Raw genomic sequence first — 27362 nt, forward strand, 5'->3', positions numbered from 1 at the left:
GGGCCATAATCAACTCTCCAGCCTACACAAGCATCCTCCAAAAGGGCCTCATAGAAACAGACAACTGGTGCCAGAGCCATGGCCTCAAGCTAAATGCCAAAAGTGTATAGTCATCCCTTTGGCAAAACAAAGTGCCACAAATTACCACATAGGTGGTAATCCATTAAGTACAGAAGAAGTTATTAGGAACCTGGGGACCCAAGTTGATAGCAATCTCTCATTTGACAACCATGGCCAAAGTGGTTAGAAAAACATTTTATATAGCCCACCTAATCATGAAGGGATTCACATCTAGATCAGGGGAGGTCATCGCCTCTTTACTCATCCCTCATCAGGCCCATAATTGAGTACAATGCCCCTTTGGGATGTACCTTACCAGACACCTGCAGCAACTGGAAAGACCCCAAAAGTACCTCACCAAGAGGATCAAAGGGCTCAAACAGATGCCATATGCTGCCCGGTTAAAGAAACTCCAGCTCTACTCAGTGGCATATCGCCTGCTCAGAGGCGATCTGTGCCTGACGATAAAGCCATGTCCAACCCGAATTAATGGACATGCTGCACCTCAGAAAATCCAAATCCCATCGAGCTACGCTCGAGAGACTTGAACCTCAGCACTGAAATAAATAGGACATGCTGGAGGGACAGATTCATAACCCAGAGGCTCCCTTCACTCTGGAATAAAATCCCAGTCCAGGTTAGGCAGAGTCCCACATTGACTCTCTTCAAGAGGAATCTTGATGAGTGGATGGGAGATCGTAGGTTTACCCCGGCTATCACTTCTGTGTCACTGTTAGACAGAGGCACAGTATACTAACCTCAAAAAAAGGCATAGCAAAATTAATTTAAAATGGGTGGCGAAAGCCAAACACACTCTGGCTAGGCTTATAAATGCCCTAGGGCAGATAGCCTAGTATGAACCTATGAACCTATGAACCTATGAACCTATATATATATATATATATATATATATATATATATATATATATATATACACACACAAATACATCTACATGGTCGAATACATTCTCTGTAGTGTTGTATAACTGGGCTGGATGATATGTATGTGGACAAATCATCATTATGCATATCTGCCATGGCTTAGTAGTAAATCCCTTTGTGTATGATGTGCAGGGTCCTGGTTATGAGCCTTGCAGGACTTGTTCATTTTATCGCTGGGCAGAATACACAAACTTGCTTACAACTGCTTTACAGTGCCTTAATCACTCTCTATCTAATGGGACGTGTTCTGGCCAGCAACAAATTAAACAACTCTGGCAAGGCTCAAACCAAGGACCATGCACACCCTAGATAAACCGATGTACCACTAAGCCATGACAGGTACACAGATATTCAATGTTTTAGAAACATATCAGCCAGTCCTGTCATGCAACAGTGCAGAGAATGTTTACCAACATCTAGATGTCTGCTTGTGTAACTATAGTGCAACCTTAACAGATACAATATACCCATATATGTATAGATACACATGTATTCAAATATATATGTTGTTTTACTACCTCTATATACATATATATCGCTATCTATGCACATATACCTATATATCTGTTAGCAGGTAAATATATCTATATAGGTATATATGGCCATACATCTGTAGATAGCAATTGCAGATTGATTAATACACCAATGTCCACATGCACCATTAATGGGGTTGAGAGGCCCCACACACTACACATCTTGCATGAATAAGCATCCCCCCACAGCCAAACACCTGTGCCCTGCAATACACTACCAAGTACAGTCTGCCTCCCACAGGACATGTAATATGTGGAAGCTGTCGACGTTCCCAGGATACAGATACACATACACATATATTCTGATACAGCTATCTATATATATATATATATATATATATTTATGTATATGTATATATGTGTGTGTGTGTGTGTATATGTATATATCAGATACATATGTAGGAGGTGCACACAATATGGAACAGCCAATATGCCTACAGTTAACACCTGAGCAACTGGACACTGTATGGGCTAAACATACAAATGTCAATTATTGCCAGCAACATATACCCATGGAAAGGTCATAGTAATGACAACACACACAGGTTTGCAAAAATGGGACTCCTTTAATTGTGTACCATAATGGTCCTATATGCCATATCATATAGCTGTTCAAATACTGACACCCATATAAATGAAATACTGCAACTGTGAAACAGTTACACTTATACAGTAGTCTGGAAAGGTTCACAACTGTTGCAGTCCAAGCCAAGCCCTTCAGAATGTGCAATAGTGCTGACAGACTGGGCCACAGGGTCCCACACAATCAACAGTATGTACTTCAGGTGTGTAGTTCAGCAGCCTCTAACTACACTCTGTACAAACTCCATAGGAGGTAAAGACGTTATGTGATGCAATGAGTTCTACCCGGAACATATCAAGGCATAACACACAGAACAGTCTGTACTGCAGGGGGCAGTAGGCTGGCAGTAACCCATGTCATGTTAGTAGTTGCAATTTAGGTGGAGTATACGGTACTGTTTATCCACATACCTTGTGGCAGCTCACCCCTGATACCCCCATATTTCTAGCAATCTAGGTCATTTATGGTGCTCCCTACCTGGACTCAATAATACAAGACCATATATCATACACATATGTTACATACACTGGCCTCTGCAGTGCATAAGGGCGCACATGTGTTGTGTAGGTGACGCCCACACATATATGGCCCCAGCCCCAGTGTATGTATGGGGAATACAACAGCAGTGTACTAATGGCAGCAATGGCAGTGTGATATACTCACAGCCCACTACAGAACAACCTCCGACAGCATGACAAATGTGCAGAGCTTGGTATGTAGATGGGGGACAGAGGCTGGGATACAGGCATATATGTGGAACACTGTTGCCATACACTAAGCAATGTGTTGGTATTATTGGATAGTCAGCAACATACCCTTAGTCATGGAATTGAGGTTAGATATAGACATGGATGTAGCCGTGTACCAGTAGCACGCAACACACACACTGACAGTGTCATATCTGACACAGGTCTTATGTGGTGGACAGACAACACATGGTATGCAAACCTCTGCCCAGCAAGAGGTAGGCCCACAGTAGTGAACTATGTAGACAGACTGCATTCCAAGGTACACTCATATGTGCACACACACACCCTGTAACACCAGTACTATGCGAAGCATTACACAACTTTACCCACAGTCTGTCTGTAGTTCTGAACCTCCTACAATGTATCTGCTCTGAGTGTGCATGTTCTCCTGTGAGAGATATTGCTACCTGCTGTCTGTATCACTGATGCCCACAAACAGGACGGATGTCCGTCACACAGGAAATGTGAAGGAACCACGGCCACATGTTGTAGGGATTTATAGTGGGTGCTTGCCATGACAGTGGTAATTCAATGTAGTACACAAGTGTCATTATAGATATATATATATATATATATATATATATATATATATATATAGATATAGATATTTATATATATATATATATATATATATATATATATATATATATACATACATATATATATATATATATATATATATATATATATATATATATATGGCTATCTGGATAGGTATATGTACATATATTTCCACCATATGTTCTGGACATGGAGTGTAGCCGTACCCCAGTCCCTACAGTCCCAATGTCATAGTGCAAGGGGATGTCAGGTATGTATAGCAGGTATATTACTAGACTGTTGCTACTGTCATTGGGATTGTCTTCACAGACATGGTGGGTGTGAATACTGAAATCTGCTTATAACATGTGTGCCATTGGCTACTGACAGACATCCTACAGACATCTTTGTAAATTACCGCTGCTAGCATGTAATGCCCCTGTGGAGTGCAGCAAAAATATTGGCCACTTTATATGGCACTTCAGACACACCCTGTACAGTCCAGAGGTATGCACATATTCCCTTAGTGCACCACATGTGTACCAGGCCTGACAATATGGATGTAGACAGCCATGTAAATAGGTATAACACATAATGACTGGTATACATTTGACACCATAGGTGTTGGAGTTAGACACTCCTGCCTGGCCTGACACATAATGACTACTGGTACAGGGGTGCCATGAACATATACTACCCACTAGATATTGGCATGCATCTGTAGAGCATCCCACTGGTCTGTCTGACATACATGACGTTTAAGGGAGGGCCGGCAGCAGTACATCTGGCAAGTATCTGCACATAACATCCCACTGGTTAAATACACTCCAGTGCTAGGCTTGTAACAATGCACTGTGCAGGCTACAGGCAGACTGGCTCAACACTGGTTTACATCTTGTATGGGGGAATGCACATGTACTTGCATATATAGTAGGCTCAACAGCCATGTCACAGCACAGGGTAAGATACACCTGTGTGACAGTGCATTACCACAACCAATGTGAACACAGCCACAGCCACATATGGTAGGCTAGCATAATATTACAGTATATGGACTATCTGTTCTACACCATCCTCATATGTGTCAGTCACAGAATGTCCCTACATATACTGGGCTGCTACACAGTTTGGTCTGATGGCTGTCTGTGGTATTGGACATGTCTGTGTATGGCCTTACACAAGTGTACAGTGAAACGGTACCATACAGTGGGGCAGCATGTAACATCTAATAGATGGGGAGTAGGACAATGACATCTACCACAGTCTGTACACAGGCTAAAGTACATATTAACAATACACACACTGCCGACATTCACCATCACTAATAAGAAAAAAGGCTTCACGGCTAAAATGCTGAATAGTTTATTAAACTGTGCAGTCCATTCGACTCAGCACCACAGAATGTAATCCACTGGTGAAACAGGAACCACAATATTGCACAAAAGACAACATTCAAAGTTAAGCGCTTTCTCCTAACAAGATGTCAGGCTTCTTCAGAACCATTAAATGAAGACAAAGTCCCCGTTATATATAGATCTTACAATTCAAACCCACCAATAACATTGTTTGCAATTAACCTAACAAAATTAAAGAAACATAAACCAGCATTTCAATCTCACAAATACAGTATTTACATATTCAATTATAAAATCCTATTTAAATAAGCATAAAATATGCCTATAATTCATACACAATATTTGAACATTCCAACAATTTGATAGTAAAATGTTTATATACATAAAAATCAGTAGTGTTACAGCTTCACTGATCTAAGTTTAAAACACTACTAATACTAATAAAATCATTCAACCCGGGGGGCTTACCAGCTTGTAGTTTAATCTGCCAAAACAGTTCCCTGTATTCTAGTTTGGCCTCCCAGTTGCCCCTCCTAGGGCCTACAACTACTTGTTCTATAACCATAAATTTATATTTATAATTAGAACATGTTAGTGTATGTTTAAAAAGTGCATTAGTATCGCTCTTCCTGCTAATATCATATGTATGTTCGTAGATTCTTGTTCTGAGATTTCTCTCCGTCTTTCCTATATAAAAATTCTGACATGTTCCGCACAAAACTAAATATACTACCTCAGTACTGTTACATGTGTAGTATCCATTACTCCTAACCTTATAATTCTTAGCCATCAAATTTACCTCATCCTTTTCAATAATGAATGAATGAATTATAGGCATAATGAATGAGTGTATGAATTATAGGCATTTTTATGCTTATTTAAATAGGATTTTATAATTGAATATGTAAATATTGTATTTGTGAGATTGAAATGTTGGTTTATATTTCTTTAATTTTGTTAGATAGGTTAATTGCAAACAATGTTATTGGTGGGTTTGAATTGTAAGATCTGTATATAATGGGGACTTTGTCTTCATTTAATGGTTCTGAAGAAGCCTGACATCTTGTTAGGAGAAAGCACTTAAGTTTGAATTTTGTCTTTTGTGCAATATCGTGTTATTGTGGTTCCTGTTTCACCAGTGGATTACATTCTGTGGTGCTGAGTTGAATGGACTGCACGGTTTAATAAACTATTCAGCCTTTTAGCCGTGGAGCCTTTTTTCTTATAGGTTCTGTTTTTGGCTTGTTTTTTGTGTATTCACCATCACTACACAGACCTCAGTACTGTACAAACATCCACAGAATGTCCAGCTTATGTCATGAAATATAATCCCTGCTGTACATGACATGTGTAGAAATCTGATATATCACTGGCTTGTTATCAGATATGATGACATTTTTTATGGCGTACAGCACATATGCACCACTTCATGCACATCATATGTGCAAACGTTGACAGTGGTGTGGCTGACAGCACATACACAGGGCCAGTATAGACATGTTGCTGTGATAACCTTGTATATTTTCCATTGTAACGGTATTTGTTGCAACATATGTCCTATGAGGTATATGAAGTCAGTAGCTGTCACGGCCTTCACCATCTACAGACTGCAATCCTCACAATACCGTCTACATTCCACAGAGAGATGCACTGAGGATAACACATGAAACCATAGGCACAACATTGTCCAGTCTGCAGATGTCCCTGCAGATGGGGATTCCTCATATACATGGAACTGACATGGCAGGTATTACTACATGTACGACAGGCATATCCAGACAAACACTATTAAACAAACATTACTCCAAATTCAGTATAGCAGCACTTACAGTCTGTAGTCAGGTCAGGCACATCCCCCTCCTGTTTGTTGCCCTCTTTCCACAGTGTATGTTGTTGGAGGTGAATCCCCAATCCATCTGAGATGCTGTTTGCCAAACAACAGATCTAGTTCCTGCTCACAGTGACTGAAAAGGCCCAACACCACCATGAGAAGTATTGGAATGTGTTTCCATGCAATTGGCTATGGGATTGTTAACACAGCTGTTCCAGATGCAATCAGCTAGGGGAGGGCTGCAATTCATGCAGAGGCCATCAGCTGATCATGAGCATCACATAAAATACACATGCTGCTGCCTAAGCAAGGCAGGTGTGGGTCTCCACATCCACCAGAGAGGAAGTGGGGGAGGCAGTCATAGGCAAATACATGTCAGTGAGGGATGGGAGTGTAAAACTGAAGCATGTTCATGTCACACACCTACCAGCACAGGGTATCAAACCCCCAACAACTATGTAATGCAATCACATTTCGATGCAGTTATTGGATGCACCACATGGGTTACCTGATGTGGAGCACTCAGAACATATATGTGAGGGTGAGTGACATCTGCAACTGGGATACAGTAGATGTACGGTAGGTGTCGTGCACGTGCCTGCCTGCATGAACAGGTGCCAGTGTCAACACAGGCACACTTACACAGGAAAGCACACACATTAACACACTTGGCAGGGCCAGGAGTGCAACTCATCACTAGTGAGATTGCCACAACACATCAATGTGCAGGTATCACATGCACCACATGGGTCATATGGAGGCCGTATGGGCAAAGAGTATGAGGAGATGTCACACATCAGACAGCATGCTTCAGTATGCCCTGGGGGAGGTTGTAGTGAGTGTGGATGTGGACATACACACCCTACAACACACACACACACACACACACACACACACACACACACACACACACACACACACACACACACACACACACACACACACAAACACACAGGGTGCCACTTCTGACATGTATGGGTGCATGTCTACACAGGTGTGTGGTGGTCAACTGTGCCAGCAGGCTGTACAAGGGTAGGCGATGGCTATACCTTGGCATCAGGCCACATGACAATAGTCAGCACTGTGGCTCAGGCCTGTAGTTACTGCATTTGCCCAAACAGGTGGGTATTGCATCCCACATCCAGTCACCTGGGTGACTATTGTGTGTGGCCAATGCTGTAAACCAGATGCCATGTATGTGTTCCTTAGTCCATGACATGGATGGTGTCTGGGATGTGCACAGCTCCCACATGCATGTACAGTGACATGTGGAACTGTACCTGGGGTGTCTGAACCATGTTGTGAACACAGATTATCATCGGATGTGCCAGTCTTGCCCACCTGTGGCAGGAACTGGCACTGGGCAGCAGGTTTACCCTTCACCTACATTGATGGAATGCAAACAGCATTCCCTGATGTCAGTGTCATCTGTCCATACAGGACATGTTGTCAGGCATGGTATGTCCATTGTGAGTCACAAGTGAAGGCAACACGGGTGGTGCAGGTGTCCATTGGGGAACATAGTAGAGGTGCACTGTCTGCATGTACATGCATATTAGACAGATGGGCAGGGTGACATGCCCTCTGTAGCCTAATGCTATCACTGCATAGCTACTATCAGTGGCCAATATGCAGTGTACTACCCACGTATTGGCTGCTGTCTAGGTATGTTTGTTCATATGACACATGGGTTGAGTGTGTGCTCTGGGTAATAGTGGGGTTGTTAACTTGGATTGTCTGGCCTTGATTTCACATGTATGGGTATGGCTTTGCACCCCAGCTTCCCAGCTAATTTACGTCTGTTATCCCTGTATGGTTGACATTGTGATATATAGTAGGGCCACCATAAAATAAATTAGCAAAACCCCCTCTACAATGCCCACACTCACCTCTACACAGGATATGGGTTACAAACACACACTCCTGTCATGTCTGGGAGTAGAACCCCTACCTAACTACTTTATTACACTACAGCACTATGCAGTTACAGTATGTGCCACAGACATTACTGGAGTACTATTTCCCAACAGGTGCATTTCACAGTGAATGACATAAGCAGGATTACTAAAGCAGGGCATTTCAACTGCTCTCCAAGTGACTAGCCTGAAATGCATGGCTCCCTACACAGACAGTGAGACACATAAACCATCCACAACTGACATGTGTGGGTATAGAACCCCTGATCAAGGTCTATATCACACTACAGCATGGAGCTGTTATGGGATGCACCACAGGGATTTCTAGAGACATCCTTCCCCAAAGGTGTATTTCACATTGAATGACATCAGCAGGTTTACCAAAGTAGGGCATTTCAACTGTACTGCAAGTGACTAGCCTAAAATGCATTGCTCCCTACACAGACAGTGAGACAAACACATAACATCCACAACTGACATGTGTGGTTATAGAACCCCTGATCGAGGTCTATATCACACTACAGCATAAAGCTGTTATAGGCTGCACCACAGGGATTACTAAAGAACTTTATCCCCAAAGTTTTACTTCACAATGAATGACATCAGCAGGATTGGCAATGTACGGCATTTGAAATGTACTGCGAGTGAGTAGCCTATTATGCATTGCTCCATACACAGACATTGCAACACACACAAAACATCCAGAACTGCCATGGGTGGAGATCAAACCCTGCCACAGTTCTACACCACACTACAGCAGTACGCACTTACAGGATGCCCTACAGAGATTACCAGGCTATGACTTTCCCACAGGTATATTTCTAGGTTTGTGACATCAGCAGCCTTGCCAAACTTGAGTATGTGTATTGTACGGGGTGTGAGTGGCCTAAAAAGCATTGTTCTCTACTCAGTCAGACACACACAGATTCACACACCAACACACAGTTGCCAGGTCTGGGGTTAGAACACCTACTTCACTACTTTATCACAATACAGCAGTACGCAGTTACAAGGCACACTATGGAAATTACTGGGCTATGATTTCCCCAGAGGTGTATTTCTATGTGAGTGACATCAGCAGCCTTGCCAAAGTCGAGTATGAGTATTGTACAGGTTGTGAGTGGCCTAAAAAGCATTGCTCTCTATGCAATCAGGCACACACACACACACATTCACACAGTTGCCAAATCTGGGATTAGAATACCTACCTAGCTATTTTATCACACTACAGCAGTACGCAGTTACAAGACATGCTATGGAAATTTCTGGGCTATGATTTCCCCAGAGGTGTATTTCTAGATGTGTGACATCTGCAGCCTTGCCAGTGTTGTGTATATGAACTGTAATGAGTGTGAGTAGCCTAGAAAGCATTGTTCTCTACACAGGCAGAGACTGTGACATGCACACATGCACACACTCACACAGTTGCCAAGTCTGGGGTTAGGACTACTACCTAACTAGTTTATCAGTTCAGCAGTACACTGTTATGGGATGTGCCATGGGGATTACTGAGCTACAGCTCCCCCAAAGGTGTATTTCACATTGGATGACCTCAGCAGGCTTGTCATGATACTGCTATGGGGAAGGTGGTGTGTGTATGGGCTGTAACCCATTCATGTTGGGGTTGCCATGCCACATGTGGGCACACACAGGGTCATATGCCACAGGTATGTGCATACAGCTACTAGGTGACATCTTCCTTGTACAGTCATGTTGCACAGCTGGAATGTGCAATATGCTATCATGCTGACAGATACTGGTGGCTAGTATCTGCAGTGAGTGACATCTGCACCTCATGTGTTTGGGGCCCTTTGGCTGTGTGCTGGGTGGGACAGGCCCAGATGTCTCCTTGTCATGGTCACCCTCTTCGACACAGCTATGTCCATCTACCTTTGGCTTATTATAGTGTGTTGTCCTTACATATATGTCTGCATTCCTATCCACTGTGTGTGCATGGCAGGAGTGGTGCATACTGACATGTGTCTGCACTGAGAACTGCAAATGGCAGATATGTCTGGACCACTGTTGTTTGCTGACATGGCCTTCTTGTGTTTAAGTGTGTGAGCATGCCCAGTATGTGCTTTCAGTATGTTGTTGACTGACATTGCCTTCATTCCTCTAAGTGTGTGAGCATGCCCAGTATGGCCATCTATATTGCATGTGTGGATCAAGTCCAGGTGGGCTGTATTGCAGTGCTGACCTTTGTGCTGTATACTGACAGGTAGCATACTGCGTCTTCAGGGTATACATCAGTCATTTGGCAGTGACTGTTGCTACATTTCTGCTTAGCGGTGGGGGGGGGGGCGACACCAAACTGTTTATACATTTCTACACTCGGTTGGAGGGGGGGCACACCTGACAGTTACTATAAGTGTACATAGGATGGTGGGCACACCTTACACTTTTACAAAGTTGCTAGTACTGTACTGGTATGTCAGGTACACCATTTCAGTCTGTAGTCTTACCTATCATGCTGGCTAGAGGCATACCAGTGTACTACAGATCGTAGCTTTCACTACCTACATATTAGTTTCTGTCTTCCTAGCCTTCACAACTGACATCCAACTGGCTGGCCTGCTGTAGTCTGTCTGTGTAGTGCTGGGGTAGGGGTTACCCATGGGGCTCATTCAGAGGCCATAATACAGCATTTATTTGTGTTTGTCTACACCTATCCTGCTGGCTGTGACTGTTGCTGGGTATGTGCCCCCCCAACTGGCATGTGTGAGTCACTTACCTTGTGGGTGTCCCAGTATTGAGGGTGGTGATGCAGGGCTGCCTATGTTGGATGCACATAGTACACTCCCTATACATGGTTGAGCACAGGTAGTGTCATGTTTGGCATCCATTTTACTGTATGCGCGAGTCGAAGAGAGGTGTCATTCCCTGGTTCCCTACTGTGTTGTGCATGTGCTATGCATTGCCACTTTGCCAAGGCCAGGGCATACTGGGTACGCCTCCTTCTGCCTACTGGAGCAGGCTCAGGTTGTTCCTCCTCTGAGTCACTCTGTGCCTGTGTAGGCCTTGGCATTGGTGGGGGGGCTGTGTGGCCCTGCCTCATGATTTTGCTGCTGCAGCTGTTTCCACAGGATCATATTGTGTAGCATGGCACATACAAGGACAATCTGGGTACATGTAGTTGGTGAGTACTGCAAGGCTCCACCGGATGTGTCCAGGCACCGGAACCGTGACTTGAGCATCCCAAACACACACTCTATTATGATTCGTGGTTGTGCGTGTGCGTCATTATGGAGTTCCTGTTCGGGTGTGTGTGCATTTCTGATGAGTGCCATCAGCCATGGCTCCAGTGCGTATCCAGCATCCCCCACTAGGAAACTGTGTAGGATGTCCCCATTTGCAAATGTCTTGTACAGCTGCGTCAGATGCCAGATGTGGGAATCGTGGTAGCTTCCAGGGCAGCCAGCACACATATTCAATATTATGCCCTGGGCATCGCACACAACCTGGCAGTTGATGGAGGGGAAACCCTTGCGGTTGATGTAGACCCTACCCCGCTCACCTGGTGGTGCTTTAATGCGTATGTGTGTGCAGTCTATTGCACCCACTACCTTGGGGTATTCTGCTATCTGGTGGAAGAGACGCACATTCCTGGCCAATGCCTCACGGCTGATGGGGAAATATACATGCTCACCGACATGTGCTGACATGGCATCCGGGAACTGGTAGAGTACCCTGGATGCTGATGCCTGTGAAATCCCCATCATATCCCCAGCTGGTCTTTGGAAGGTACCTGTAGCTAGTACTCTTAGACGTACACATACCTTGGTATCCACTGGGATGGGTTCCCCTCTGTTACTTCTGTGTGTGAGGCGTGGCTGGCACAGCTCAACAATTTGCTGTAGGAGATCCCTGTCCACCCTATAGTGCTCCACTATCTCCAGCTCATGTAGCCCTTGGTAGGTTACCCTGTGTCTGTACACTCTTCTCCATCTCCTCACTGTGGGTTGCTCAGCAGCATTTAGATCCTCAACACCCTCAGCCTCTTGCACATGCTGGTTTATGATAGCAAAAGCAGCCCCTAACATTTTTTCTCTTGCTTTCATTTTGTAAAATTTCCCCATCTGTATACACCAGTGGTGCAGAGTTTTTGGGAAAAACAAGGGGGAAAGGTGTTTGCATAGTTTATAGTGGTGTGCTGGGCTGGGCTGGTCTGCTGCCTGTGTAACTGGCTGATTCTGATACATTTCACTTGTCAGCTAAGCTAGTTCTCCTTGATTACCTTCCTACTGCTGTTTTCCCTTCCCATTGCCTCCCTGTTTAAGCCTGTGTGCGCGTCACACAAACAGAGTGCTCATATGTGCACAGAGCTGCTTTTTCCTGGTTTAACTTCCTTTTTCTTCCTGTAGAACCTGATGCGTGGCGTGCACACCCACTTACACTTTGTAAAGTGTGTTAGGCAGGTTTAGATACACCCCTAGCTTAGCTGTGCTAACCTAGGAGCAATCTTGAGTCACAGGTCTCCAATTTGCTTACAGTATGTCTTACACAACCCCCCATGATGTCACCTATATCCTAGTCTTGCACCCAGCTATTTATACTCTTACACTCTTGGGACCTGCTTCACACCCTGGGAAAATCTGGGATTCACTAACCTTTCTCTCATTTGCATAGGATTGCTTACTAATGCATAGTTATATGTCCCACACTAAGCCTCCCCCCTTAGCAACCACTACTCACTGGCCAAATTATCTTTTGCCTGCCATTGACTTGCATGGCAGAATACTGATTTATGTTAGAATGCTCATTTTCAGTTTATTTTATTATTTTCCCCCGATCCCGTTTGCAAGCCACTGCCCTATGCTTACACAGCAGAGATCGGCAAAAACAAAAATAAAAGTTGTTTTATTTATTTTTTTTACAGTTTGCAATGCCAATGGCCATTGGCATGCTTCCTCAATAATATGCAGCCTTTATTTGGAGCTGTCATAGCTCCGTTTTGGAATTTGCAGAAATGTACTCGGTTAGTAACCGAGTACATTTCTGTAGATTGCACTGTTCTTGCACAGACTATTGCAAGCTTCCTGGATAGCAATAGCACCTCATTTGCATGGATTTTTCCAGCAAATGAGGTGATTTGTATACCAGGGCTTAGTCCATGCAAGATTAGTGCTGGAGCTCTCGTGCACGCCCCTGCCAGCTGTTCCTGCATCGCACGGCAGACATATTGCCTGTGTGAGCTACTGCACTCATCTTGCGCTCCGTGCAGGCTTTTGAGAATCTGGGGGTATGCATGTGCTAGTAGTTCCTATTATAGTGATAAATGTCTGTTGGAGCTTAAAGTATCTGCTGGGGCATCAAGTGATCCACCAGTGTTGTAAAGGGGTAGGACAGGACAGTCATGGTGGCAGACACTGTCATATAACTTGTCATCCTAGCTTGCGAACCAGCAGTCTTCCTTGCATTGTCTGATGCACAAATTGTAAACATTTACAGTGCTTACATAGCCCTTATGCAAAATAGCACACATATGGAAATGCAGCAGTCAAACAGGCACAAATTGGTGCATCTTCATAAATTACTTGTTTACACAGTCTTCCACTTTGGACAAAATTGTGCCTCAGAGTAATATGAGTGCTTAGCTGAGAATGGTTGTGGGTTCACTTAATTTTGGAGACTAGAAGGAATGAAGGTAGAGGTGTGCAGATGATATAGGTATGTTTGGTGTTAACTTGCAAAGATGGAAAGTGTGCAGATGTTTTCACATATCTGGACTGGGACTGCATAGCAAGTTATCAGGTGCATAGTATTTTGGTTATGAGGTATCACAGTGCATGACGGATGGAAGTACAAAATGTATATGCATATTACTGCTGCAGATGTACTGAAGTAGGGACATACATTTTGTATGTGTGACATAAATGCATGGGGTGATGGATGCACATAAAACATATGTATTCCTATGCTAGAACTCTGAAGGGGTGGAGATATATCAAAGGCATGTGCTTCAGGGACTGGATTTCAGTGTATAGAGATCCCCATTATACCAAGTGTTGGAGATTACATTGAAATTCAAGAGTTAAGATGAGATGTGGCTGCAAGGTATTCATCTGCAGGGGGGTACACAGGGATTAAGAAAGAGCTATTATATCCTTCTAATGATTATATCATGTGGATGGGTGCAGTCTCCATAGGGTAATGCTTGAGCTGCACTACTTGGGGAATGTAGAATACCCACCAAAGGGGGTTCAGCTATGGGCTTGTTATATGGACAGCAAGGAGGGTGCTGTTTGTGTCACGGTGTACTTACTGGAATTGCTATGGATCTGACTCATGCAGTTGCCCAAGACATGCAGTGGATGTCTCTGTTAGGATAACAGAGCAAAACAGTAACTGGCTCCTAAGGCACTGTGCATAAAGTCTTTGGTTCATCCATGTTGAGTATCAATTACTTCTATTATACACTGAGGAATTCATCATGAGCACTCAGGGTTGGTTTCAAACAGTTTGCTGACCAAACTCTTATTACACTAATGATGATATAGTGCATCATTTTTTTAATTATAACGTTTAGCTTATATCTCTTAAATCTAATTTTCTACAGCTCTGTTAGTTCCATGGCTTAGATGCAGGAAGCCCTGACTATGCCCGAACTGACCTGGGTTTGGGGACCTAGAAGAGCTGGTTTATAGTACAGTCCCGTGCATCTAACACATGCTCATCGATGTATGTGTGTGTGTGTGTGTGTGTGTGTGTGTGTGTGTGTGTGTGTGTGTGTGTGTGTGTGTGTGTGTGAGGGGGGGGGGTGTGGTCTACTGCAGCATAGCCAGTACCCTAACAGATGCAGTGTTCAGGGGCATGCAGTTCTGTTAAAGGATATGCATAAGCCATCACAGAGCCAAGGCAAGGGTGTAAAAAAATAAACACCCTGCTAGTTGTCATAATGGTGGTCATTCCATAACTGATCCTTGTCCTTCATGAATAGTTAGCTGTTTGATTCAGAGAAGGGGCTGATAACAGGTCACACAGAAAAAAAATAGATATAAAAATAATTGTCCAAGATGAAAGAGACAGCTGTATTTCAAAGCATTTCTCAAATTAAAATAATTAAAAAGATTAGGAGCTATCTTAATAACTCCTGCAGCTTCATAAAAAGTCACATTTTCCTGATAACCTATACTCATTTTTTCATAAAATCTGAACCAGCAGAGAACATATTGCTGCACATCATGGCACCACACCTATATATCACCTTGGTATAAGTTCACGGAATATATTACTACACATTATGGCACCACACATATAATCACCTTAGTATAAGTTCACAGAACATATTACTGCACATCATGTCACCACACCTATATATCACCTTGGTATAAGTTCACAGAGGGTCTATATCAAATGACCAAAGAGGCATTTAATCGAACACCTCTTCTTCGACTCATAGAGAGCGAATGCACTAAAGCGTGAATGCTCAAAACAGCTATTTCTTTCCCTTGGAAAGAAATCGCTAGCACAAATACACACACACACACACACACACACACACACACACACACACACACACACACACACACACACACTTTCAAACATAATATGGGGGGCTGTGCCCCCCACACCCTCCCTAACTAAATATACCAACTCTGAGATCACACTACAGTGGGGAAAGGGGTAAACACACGGGGCTGGCCAAGTGATTTCTTTAAAAGTGATTTTTATAAATTCTACAATATTTAATGATAACACCATATTATATATATATATATATATATATATATATATATATATATATATATATATAAGTTCCACACCCCAAGATGTAACACTATAAACGTATCGCCTAGATCCAAAAAAGAAGTCACACACACAATCAAACACCTACTATCACTCACAAAGACACTACTTGCCTCAGGTGACATACACCCAAACCCAGGTCCACATAACACCCCGTGTATATCCAAACAAACAACAATCCTATTAATTCTTAACATCAGTGCAAGAAGCATAGCAAATAATCTACCTGACCTGCATGCATTTATAGGCCAATACACTCCTGACATAATGACCATTATTGAGACATGGCTTAAACCAAATATCCAAAATGAAGAAATCCTCCCACCATGCTATAATATAATAAGACTAGATAGTGCAGATAAAAAAAGAGATGGAATAGCAATTCTCTTTAAAATACATTAAATATCCAACCTCTGCAAACCCCTCTACCTAAATTCAAAAATGCTGAAACACTAGGTTCAGTTCTCTGCATAAACAAAACAAAAAAAAATCAATATCCAGGAAACAACACTTCCATAACTGAGGAAATCTTATGGTCTAGAGATAATCTGCCAAAAGAAAGTATTCTGCTAGGTGACCTAAATACTGACTGGTTAGCCTGCAATTCCAACTGCCCCTCTAACCACATAAATCTCAATGGGTTCTCACAACTCACTGATTAACCTACCAGAATAGATAAAAAAATCACAAAAACAATCCGTACTTGATTGGACACTGGTCAACTGCTCCAAACAAAACTACCAGACAGGCTGTCTACCAGATAGTCTTAGTGGCCACCTCCCCACATTCCTATTATGCAAACGCACTAGCTTACCCAAGCCCATAGTTCAAAGGCAAATCCAACAAGACTGCAACCTAAATCATCAGGATCTTAACTCAATTCTAAGACAATGTAACTGGGAACCTCTACTAACCCTTGGACTAGACCAGGCAGTCAGTTACTTTAACAGCACTTTTATCAATGCCCTCAACAGTATTGCCCCAACTAGGAATGTCAGAGTAAAAGCTAACTATGCACCATAGCTAAGTAGGGACACTAGAGCCCTACTAAAGTCCAGAGATAAGGCCTAGAAACTCTGAAAGAGGGAAAACACTGTCCTATCCAAACAAACTTACCAATAACTTAGGAACCAAGTCAAAAGACAAACCAAACTTGACAAACATAATTATTCCCTTAATGCCCAAACAAAACACTTAAGAAACCCACAAAAAGTTTAGCAAGCCATCAACTCCTTACTGAATCCAGACAAAACTACCACTCCTACTCCCAACTCAGCCAATGATAGCATGGATATAGCCTCTCAATTTAACCACTATTTCACTGTCTCTATTCTAGCCTTATCTAACCAATTATCCAAAAATAACTATTCATATTCACCAACCAAACATCCAAACAACATCCCCCTCTAACTCTCTCACCTGTTCCTATCTCATCAATTAAGAAACTCCTTCTGAAACTTAAACCTTCTCACCTGTTCCTATCTCATCAATTAAGAAACTCCTTCTGAAACTTAAACCTACTCACCTTGCAGCTGATAATTTACCTGATAACTTCCTAAAAATGTCTGCTGAATCCATATCCTACCCTGTGTCCATCCTCATTAACCGCTCCATACAAGAATCCTATATCCCTCATCTGTGGAAAGTATCATACATCATCCCTCTTCATAAACGTGGAAATTGTTACAACTTCTCATATTACCGTCCAATCGCCATTTTATCTCCCCTTTTTAAACTTCTAGAGAAATGCATTCACTTTCAAGTCATGAAGTTCCTGGACACACACAAACTCCTGTCCACCACACAACATGGCTTCCGGCCACATCACAGCACAACTACTGCTCTTCTTACCTTTACTAACATAGTTAACCAACACAGGAATAATAATAACTTCATATCTGCCATATTTCTGGATCTCTCCAAGGCATTCGCTATGGTCTCACATACCATACTACTAGATACTCTAGCCTCCCTATCCTTTGCCCCATCTACTATTGCCTGGTTCAGGAATTATCTATCTGACAGGCAGCAGTCTGTCCAATGACAAGGTATACTTTCCCCTCAACTTCCAACTTCCGTAGGTGTACCACAAGGCCCAATACTAGGCCCACTTCTCTTTTCTATTTTCACAAACAACTTACATACCACAACCAAGCAGGCCTCAGTTATACAATATGCAGATGGTTCCACTGTAGCCCCTTCCCTCCCCTCCCTTTAACAACTCACCCAAGAATCCTTTAGCTCTGTGGAAAAATGGATTACTGGCATACAACTCATTCTGAACCCCAACAAGACTAAATTATTGTTATTTACCCCCAACAAATCAAAAACTACTCCTCTTTCCTTTACTATCACTTCCAGACATGATACCACCATTTCCCCTTCAACCCACACCAAACTCCTGGGCATAGAAATTGACAAAAAACTTCACTTTGATGTCCATATATCCCAAACTATCAAAAAGGTTCACAAAAAATGGGTACACTCTATAGGCTCAAAAACTTCCTCTCGGATCAAGCTAGAATCACCCTAGCACAAACTCACCACACAAATGCATGAGGCACCTATTCTTACCCATATCAGAAAAACAGACCTGGATAAACTTGACTCATGCTATAATAAGATTGCCAAATTTGTTTACAACTCCTCCTTCAGAACACACCACTGTGTAGCTCTTAGGGACCTACAATGGTTAGAATTTCCACAACTTCTCAATTTCCACCAGCTAGTCATTACTTGCAACATTCTAAAATATCCTGATAAAACCCCATCACTAGGGCAACTACTAACTCAATACACAGCAAATCGCCCCCTCCGCTCTAATGACAAATCACTCCTCAGTATCTCTAGAGCTAATAATACTGCAGGAAAAGCACTATTCTCCACCACAGTTGCTAAAAACTGGAATACCCTCCCCCCTTCAATAACAGCAAGCTCCTCTACCTCACACTTCAAAAAACACCCTAAAAGCACACCTACTGAATACCTGGTTATGTCCATGTATTACATAAAAATAAATGCTTCCTACCTCTCACCCTCTATTGACAATGATGTCTTCTAATTACTTCACTGTAATGCTCTACAGTACTAACAGTTAAGCTAGTGCTAGTCAGTAGCTCATCACCCATGATCACTGCTGACATATATTCTGCTTGTATTCATATTTCTAGCCTGAAAATGTGAATTATGTTGTTTTAATATGTCTTGTCTGTCTAAAAATTCCTACATGTAAATATGTATTATGTCTTAGGTCTGTCTATATATTCCCATATGTAAAGATCTATTGGTGTTCTTCACTGTTAGCTTGTTCTTATAATTCTGTTTAAAACATGTATTATTGTTTTAATTCTGTATAAAACATGTATTATTGTTATAATTGTGGAGCTTTTCTTCCCGAGCCTCCACTGTAAATGGACCTAGTCCAGTCAGACTTTCTCGGTAAACAAATGTAAAATAAAATAAAATAAAACATATTACTGCAGATCATGGCACCATACCTATAATCACTTTGGTATAACTTCACAGAATGTATTACTACACATTATGGCACCACACCTATAATCACCTTGGTATAATTTCACAGAATGTATTACTGAACATCATGGCACCACACTTATAATCACCTTGGTATAAGTTCACAGAAATTGTTACTACACATTATGGCAACCACACCTATAATCACCTTGGTATAAGTTCACAGAATGTATTACTGCACATCATGGCACCATGCATATAATCACCTTGGTATAAGTTCACAGAACGTATTACTACACATTATGGCACCACACCTATAATCACCTTGGTATACGTTCACAGAATATATTACTGCACATTATGGCACCACACATATAATCACCTTGGTATAAGTTCACAGAATATATTACTACACATTATGACACCACATCTATAATTACCTTGGTATAAGTTTACAGAATGTGTTACTACACATTATGGCACCATACCTATAATCACCTTGGTATAACTTCACAGAACATATTATTGCACATCCTGGTACCACATCTATAATCACCTTGGTGTAAGCTCACAGAATGCATTACTGCACATCATGGCACCACACCTATAATCACCTTGGTATAAGTTTACAGGATGTATTACTGGACATCATGGTACCACACCTATAGTCACCTTGATATAACTTCACAGAATGTGTTGCTGCATATTATGGCACCATACCTATACTCACCTTGGTATAAGTTCACAGACCGTATTACTGCACATCATGGTATAAGTTCACAGAATGTATCACTGCACATCATGGCACCACACAAACACATCACTGCATATCATGGCACCACACCTATAATCACATTGGTATAAGTTCACAGAATGTGTCACTGCATGTCATGGCACCACACCTATAATCACCTTGGTATAAGTTCACAGAATGTATTACTGCACACCATACCTGTTTTCTACTCCACCATCAGTTGTCTATTCATATTATAGGTCATTTGCAAAGTTTCTGATTTATAAATTCCTGCACAAGCTATGCACAGACTAAGGCAAAACCTCCACTTAAATTCATATCACATGACTTATGAAGCACTTTTTAGATATGTGATTATAAACATAAAGGTAATATACCTCGTGTTGTTGATGGTTGAAACGTCCTTATTGACTGATGAAAGTTTTTCTCGCAACATGCCAATAGTTATAATAAAGAGGATTAAGTTTATCTGAAAAGAAGACAAACAGACATTTTAATAAGAAGGGCAAAATGAATAATATTCAGCAGAATACTTTTGCAGCAAAGGTATGCAATTCATTTTCAGCACTGCTGTATTTTATATAACAACAGTAATCATTGTTAGTCCACCACTTTCATTCAATCTTATTTTGTAAGATATACATAGAACTATAGCAGTTACTGCTATTATATTTCACCTAACTGTTGCCAGATGTGTTCAAATAGATATGTACATGTGCACACACATATAGAGTATATTCAGAAATTTTGCAAGGACAATTTGCTGACATCAACATCAATGAAAAAAACATCAACTACACAGATCACCAACAACCCAATATACTGAAACATTGTCCATTGACCAACCTAATAACATGTACACTACATAAACGCTAAAAACACTCCTTTGTGATATTACTCTTAACAATAAAGAACTTAATCACACCATGCAAAGCCCAAATCTAACATCTACAAACCTATATTTCACTGTAGGTTTTGCCCTACCACCATATCTCTCTTAGCACAATAATTCAGGGTAAAGCCAAAATCAGTGAAGAGACAAAGACAGTAACTATTGTTATTGCATCAGTTTGATTCTTTCTCATTTTGTAAGACATGCACTTAAAGCTGTATCAGTTACTGTTTTTATATTTCTGCAAAGTGTTACTAAACATGCCTGAATGCATACATGTATGTACACTCTTAGTGCAAGAATTCTGGGCAAAACCAAAATCAGTGGTGAGACAAAGGCCAAAAATCAGGGACATTATTGCTTTTATAAACTTAAGAGAGTTGCTCAAATAACAGATTATGCATTAGCATACCTTTTCTGACTGATATGAAGTCGGAAACTCAAATGTTTGTCATTATTTAATGAGTTCAATCCTCAATGATTTTACAGAAAACCACAAATTTTATGAAGAATAAAAAATTAATTTTATGGTGCTAATCACTGTGCTGTTACTGTGATTCTTACTGTGATGGCTCCAAAGTCTTCTTAAGACACTCAGTCTTGCTGGCTGGGTTTTGCTGAAATCAAAGTCTGGTTACAGTTGCATTCACAGTCTATTTCATACAAAATCTTGCAGAATATACACTGATAAGAGAATATAATTTGCAGTACCAAACTCAGAGCAGTAACAAATAACTTTTTATAACAAACCACACAGATTAACGTTGCAGCTTTAGGTACTGTTCTACTTTACTTCTTGAACATGGATGATGTGAGAGATACAATATTTCCTCGGAACAAGTTTGTGTTCCTACACAGATATTTCTAACATAACTGAATTAATACAGATCTTGTATACTGTTCTAGTCATGCACACACATATAAATTTCCTCTAGGTATTCTATTTTGGAGAATTGCTCATCCTGTTGCAGATGCTGACTTGATGATATTATGTTTAAGCTTCCTTGCTTAACAATGTCACATTTTTGCTCTTTGTATGAAAACATCTGTTCTTGTGCAAATGCTGACTTCAAATTTTCTTACTTAACAATGACTTATGATGCAGATTTTTTGCCTGTTTGTCCAGCCTTTAAGGAACCAGATTAGCTTTTTTCCTGACAATGTGAAAACATACATCCTGTTTTTACATTTTTGCTCTTTACTGACAACATAATGCATACATAAGAGGTCAGTTTTTACATTTTTGCTGATTCTGTATGAAAACATGTCCATTAAGCAAGTTCCTTATTTTTCAATCCACAGTCATTTAGTATGGATGCTATCACATATTACTAAACTCTATTTCTACACTTAGGCAAGTTTTATTTTATACCTTATTTATGTTGCATATTTTTAGCAGAATTACTTTCAACTTTAAAACCTTGTTGAGCATAATCGTACAAAGAATATATCAAAATATGAGGCAGAAATCTGGACATTCTGCAAAATTCTGGACATTTGACAGATATGCCTCCCCCCTGAAAAAATATGCTGTTTTGCTTGTTTGTTTGCATTAATGTCATACATTTTTGATCATGTCAGCTCAATGTTAAGCTGTTCGACATTGCAATCTTTTGATAGGGATCTGTGACTCCCATTTCCCAACATGGGGGCTTTGCCTGCAAACTCCTTACTTATGTATACTGATTCCATAGTCTCACAACCACATCAAAAGGGAAAACACTACATTAAGGCTATAGCTGAATTAATAGCAGTCAACCATAATAATGATTGTGTCCTGTGTGGCTGATTAAAATCACCATGTAAAACAGGTCAACAACCTGTCTTGTCAGCAATGTATGCAAACTACTACTTTATACAGATTATCTATATCTATATATCTATATCAATATATACCTATCTATTAATATAGCATGGTTAAAATCTGCAACCCAGGACAATGAAATCACCCCACCTGGATACAATATTTTGAGATTAGACCGCAAAACCAAGAAAGGTGGGGGGTGGCTATGCTATACAAAGCAGGGCTACAAGTTACTTCTTTAGATGTGCAACCAGCTTCCGATACTAATGCTTAAATCCTTATTTCTAAACTTCAGATCAATGCCTGTAAATCCATCTACATCATATGCTCCTACCTTCCTCCTGGCAATAACATTAACACCATTGAAAATATACTTAATTGGCTTTCTACAAACTTCCCACAAGAAACCATAGTCCTGGGCAACTTTAATATAGCTGTACTACTGCCGAGCCTACTACCCATATAAGACTATATGGATTTTCCAAAACAATTACCTCCCCCACCAGGATCCACAAACCTAACAACAAAGAAAGCACCTTAGACTGGATTCTAATAAATAGTCATTAGCTAACATATAAAGTAGGTACCTTCCCAGATGACATTAGTGACCATTCATTGACCTATATAATTAGACAAAATATTGATATTCCCAACCCAATCATATATAGAACTATACGAACCAACAAACATTTTAACCCTGACAGCTTCCAAACTGAACTTAGGGCATCATTAAAACACCTCCAACTAGAGGAAGCAGTGTTATATTTTAACACCAAATTCTTAGAAATCCTTGACTACTATGCCCCTACTCACTCTATTAGAAATAGGACTAAAACCACTCCATGGCTTACAAAGGAAACTAGGTATAGAATTCTACTTAGAAATAAAATCTGGGCCAAATGGCGAACTACTAAAAACCCACCTGATTATCAAAAATTTAGACAGCTGACAAATGCTGCTGAAAATCAATACTTTTAGATAAAAGAAACTTCTACTTTCAACTCCAGCAAACTCACCAACACAAACCACAAATGTTCTGGATAGGTATCAATAGACTCTTACATCCAGGTCCCTCCAAAACATCAACCCCATCAGGCACCACCCACAAGAATCCCAAGCAAATTGCTGATGCCTTTAATTCCTTCTTTACTGAGTCCGTCCAATCTCTTGCTAATTTTCTACCTCCTTTTAGCTCTAGCCTGCCTTCCTCTGCTACTAGCTTACTTCCTTCATTTCATTTACAACCAGTTTGAACATCCCTCATCTGTACCCTTCTTCAAAAACTCAAACTATCCACCACCTCAGCTGACCGATTACCAGCAGAATATCTGCAAATAGCAGCAAAAGTTAGAGTCTATCCTTTTTCTATCCTAATAAATAGGACCACAACTGAAGGAACCATCCCATCTATCTGGAAAATTTGCCATGTTATCCCACTACATAAAGGCGGTATCTCAAGTGAACTCTCAAATTTCCGTCCAATAGCCTTACTCTCTCCTTTAGCAAAAATTATGGAAAAATGCATCCACCAACAACTACTAAACCATCTACTCCAAAATAACTGTCAGCATGGCTTTAGGCCATTCCACAGCATCTCCTCTGCCCTCTTATCCCTTTCTGACTGCATTAACAAAAATTGTAACAGCAATACTCTATCCTCTGCACTCTTTATCGACCTCTCAAAAGCCTTCAATATGATAAACCACCAGCTAATTATGAATATACTTAAATCCCTCTCATTAGATACACAGGTATTACAATGGTTTAAATCCTACTTAGAAAATAGGCAACAGGCTGTACTCTGGGATAATAATCTATCCACCTACCTTCCTATTACCCTTGGTGTCCCTCAAGGCTCTATACTGGGCCCTCTCCTATTCTCAATTTTTATCAACAGTCTAACTGTAAAAATTCCTCAAGCTACCTGCATACAACATGCAGATGATTTCACATTAATATGCTCCTCTACTTCTTCATCTGAACTGCAGTCCCTCACCCAAAAAGTGTTTAAGATAGTAGAAAGCTGGTTCTTAGAGCTCTGCCTCCTCCTGAACCCCACAAAAACAAAATGATTGCTCTTCACTCTTACACAAAAGTCCTTCCCAATATACTTCACAGTTATATCTAATAATGGCACTGTCATATCTTCTGACCCAAAAACCAAACTCTTAGGAGTAATAATAGACCACAGCCTTAACTTTGACACTCACATCAACACTACAGTAAAATCAGTTAACAGAAAACTAGGCTCCCTCTATAAGATTAAACCCTTCCTTACTTCAATAGCTAGAACTACTATTGCCCACACCCATCTTACCTCTACTCTCCTCTATGCCTCACCTATTTACACTAATCTGTCAAAAAAAAACCCTCAACAAACTGGCAACCTCCTATAATAACATTGCCAGATTTGCCACTGGCTCCTCATTTAGAACCCACCACTGCCATAATCTAAAACAGCTAGGATGGCTGGAGCTGCATAATCAGCTTCAGTTTCACCAACTTATTATCGCCCACAAGACCCTTTACCATCCTAGCAATACCCCAATACTTACTAGCTTTATCATCCCCTACAAAAATCTTAAAACCCTTTGCTCAGCAAATAAATGTCTTGTATCCATGCACAAATCCAACAATAAGACTGGGGATTCACTGTTCTCCAACACTGTGGGGAAAACCTAGAACCTGCTTCCCACTGAACTCTCATCTCTTTCTTCAATGTTACTTTTCAAAAAGAAACTTAAAGTATACCTTAGAACTCACTGGCTATGCCCCTGTACTAACACAGATTAACAATCCCCTCCTTGCTATGTGCACTGTATACTTATTTCACTATTGCTGCATTACGTCTAGCTCTTTCATAAACCACAGAGAGTATGATCTGCTAAGCTAAACTAAAGTCTGTATGAACTTAGTGTTTTTAAGGAAGCACTATAGAGTATGAACTTGTATACCAAGCTATCAACTTTACGAACGTGTCTCTTCCTTACAAATAATCTATTTTTCTTTGTTAAATATGTTAAGTTGCTATGTAAACAATTGCATTCTAGTCTTAAATTTGCACGGTACCTGAAGTTGATATTATCTGTATAGTGGAGCTTATCTCCCGGGCCTCTACTGAAAATGGACATATATCCAGTTGGACTAGCCCGGTTAACAAATGTAAAATAAAAATAAAATAAAAATAAATAACAGTATATAGATAGATATACATATACACACACAGACACACAGACACACACACACACACACACACACACACACACACACACACACACACACACACACACACACACACACACACACACACACACACACACACACACACACACACACACACACACACACACACACACACACACACACACACACACTACAAACAAACACATCACATATATGTTGGGTCTATATTAGAAGACAAAATGTTTAGGTGATCCAGCACCTAAACATCGATCTTCTAATATCGAAAGCAAAAAATGGCAAACGGCCGATTTAACACAGGGAAAGATTTCCATTGGCCATTCACTGGAGTTTGCTATTGCCCTACTGTTGAGTGACCTCAGAGTTGGTATAGCACAGCCCCCCACATTGGGGGTGTAGGGGTGAAGCTCCCCACTTAATTTAGATGTAAAATAATGTTTTTTGTGTTGTGGCCGACGGACTTGTTTCCCTGGGACATTCATGACATTGCGCGGTTCTATATTAGAAGATCAATGTTTAGGTGTTCGATCACCTAAACATTCAGTCTTCTAATATAGACCCACATATGTTATGTACCTAACCATAGATGAACTTTAGCTAATGGAGTACTAATCTCTTTGTTAGAATATGGATTCTGTAATGTACAACTGTGTAAATAAACATACCATAACAGTAGATGTTCATATAATTAACTGTTGCAGAAGCCTAAGCTATATAGGATGCAGCCCACCAAGGACTGGATATCTGGCCAGCTTCCAAAGCTTTAGGGCACCTTCTACACACATTCACTTGCATAACTGCCTTATGTTCAATATTAGATCACTGTTAAAGTAGCCTAAGCTATTTTGGATGAGTACCAAAGCTCAGAGAGGGTGATGAAGAATCAGAGCCTAGGAATCCTTGTAGAATGATGCTAGAAAACCCTGCTCTGGCACTAGAGAGACAATAAATATTGTAGTGCTTGGTTGCAGTATGAAGA

General features: G+C 40.9%; 1 protein-coding gene across 1 annotated transcript in view; it reads right to left on the minus strand.

Annotated features, from left to right (window-relative positions):
* Window positions 1-27362, minus strand: part of LOC122810702 (adhesion G protein-coupled receptor E3-like) — a 160358-nt gene that overhangs the window by 64257 nt on the left and 68739 nt on the right. The window contains exon 4 of the mRNA XM_044082267.1: window positions 20864-20955. Coding sequence (XP_043938202.1) covers window positions 20864-20955 — 92 coding nt within the window. The remainder of the gene's footprint in view (window positions 1-20863; window positions 20956-27362) is intronic.

The sequence above is a fragment of the Protopterus annectens genome, chromosome 9.part0, assembly GCF_019279795.1.
Source record: "Protopterus annectens isolate FY-2018-M chromosome 9.part0, PAN1.0, whole genome shotgun sequence".
NCBI classification, from domain to species: Eukaryota; Metazoa; Chordata; order Ceratodontiformes; family Protopteridae; genus Protopterus; species Protopterus annectens.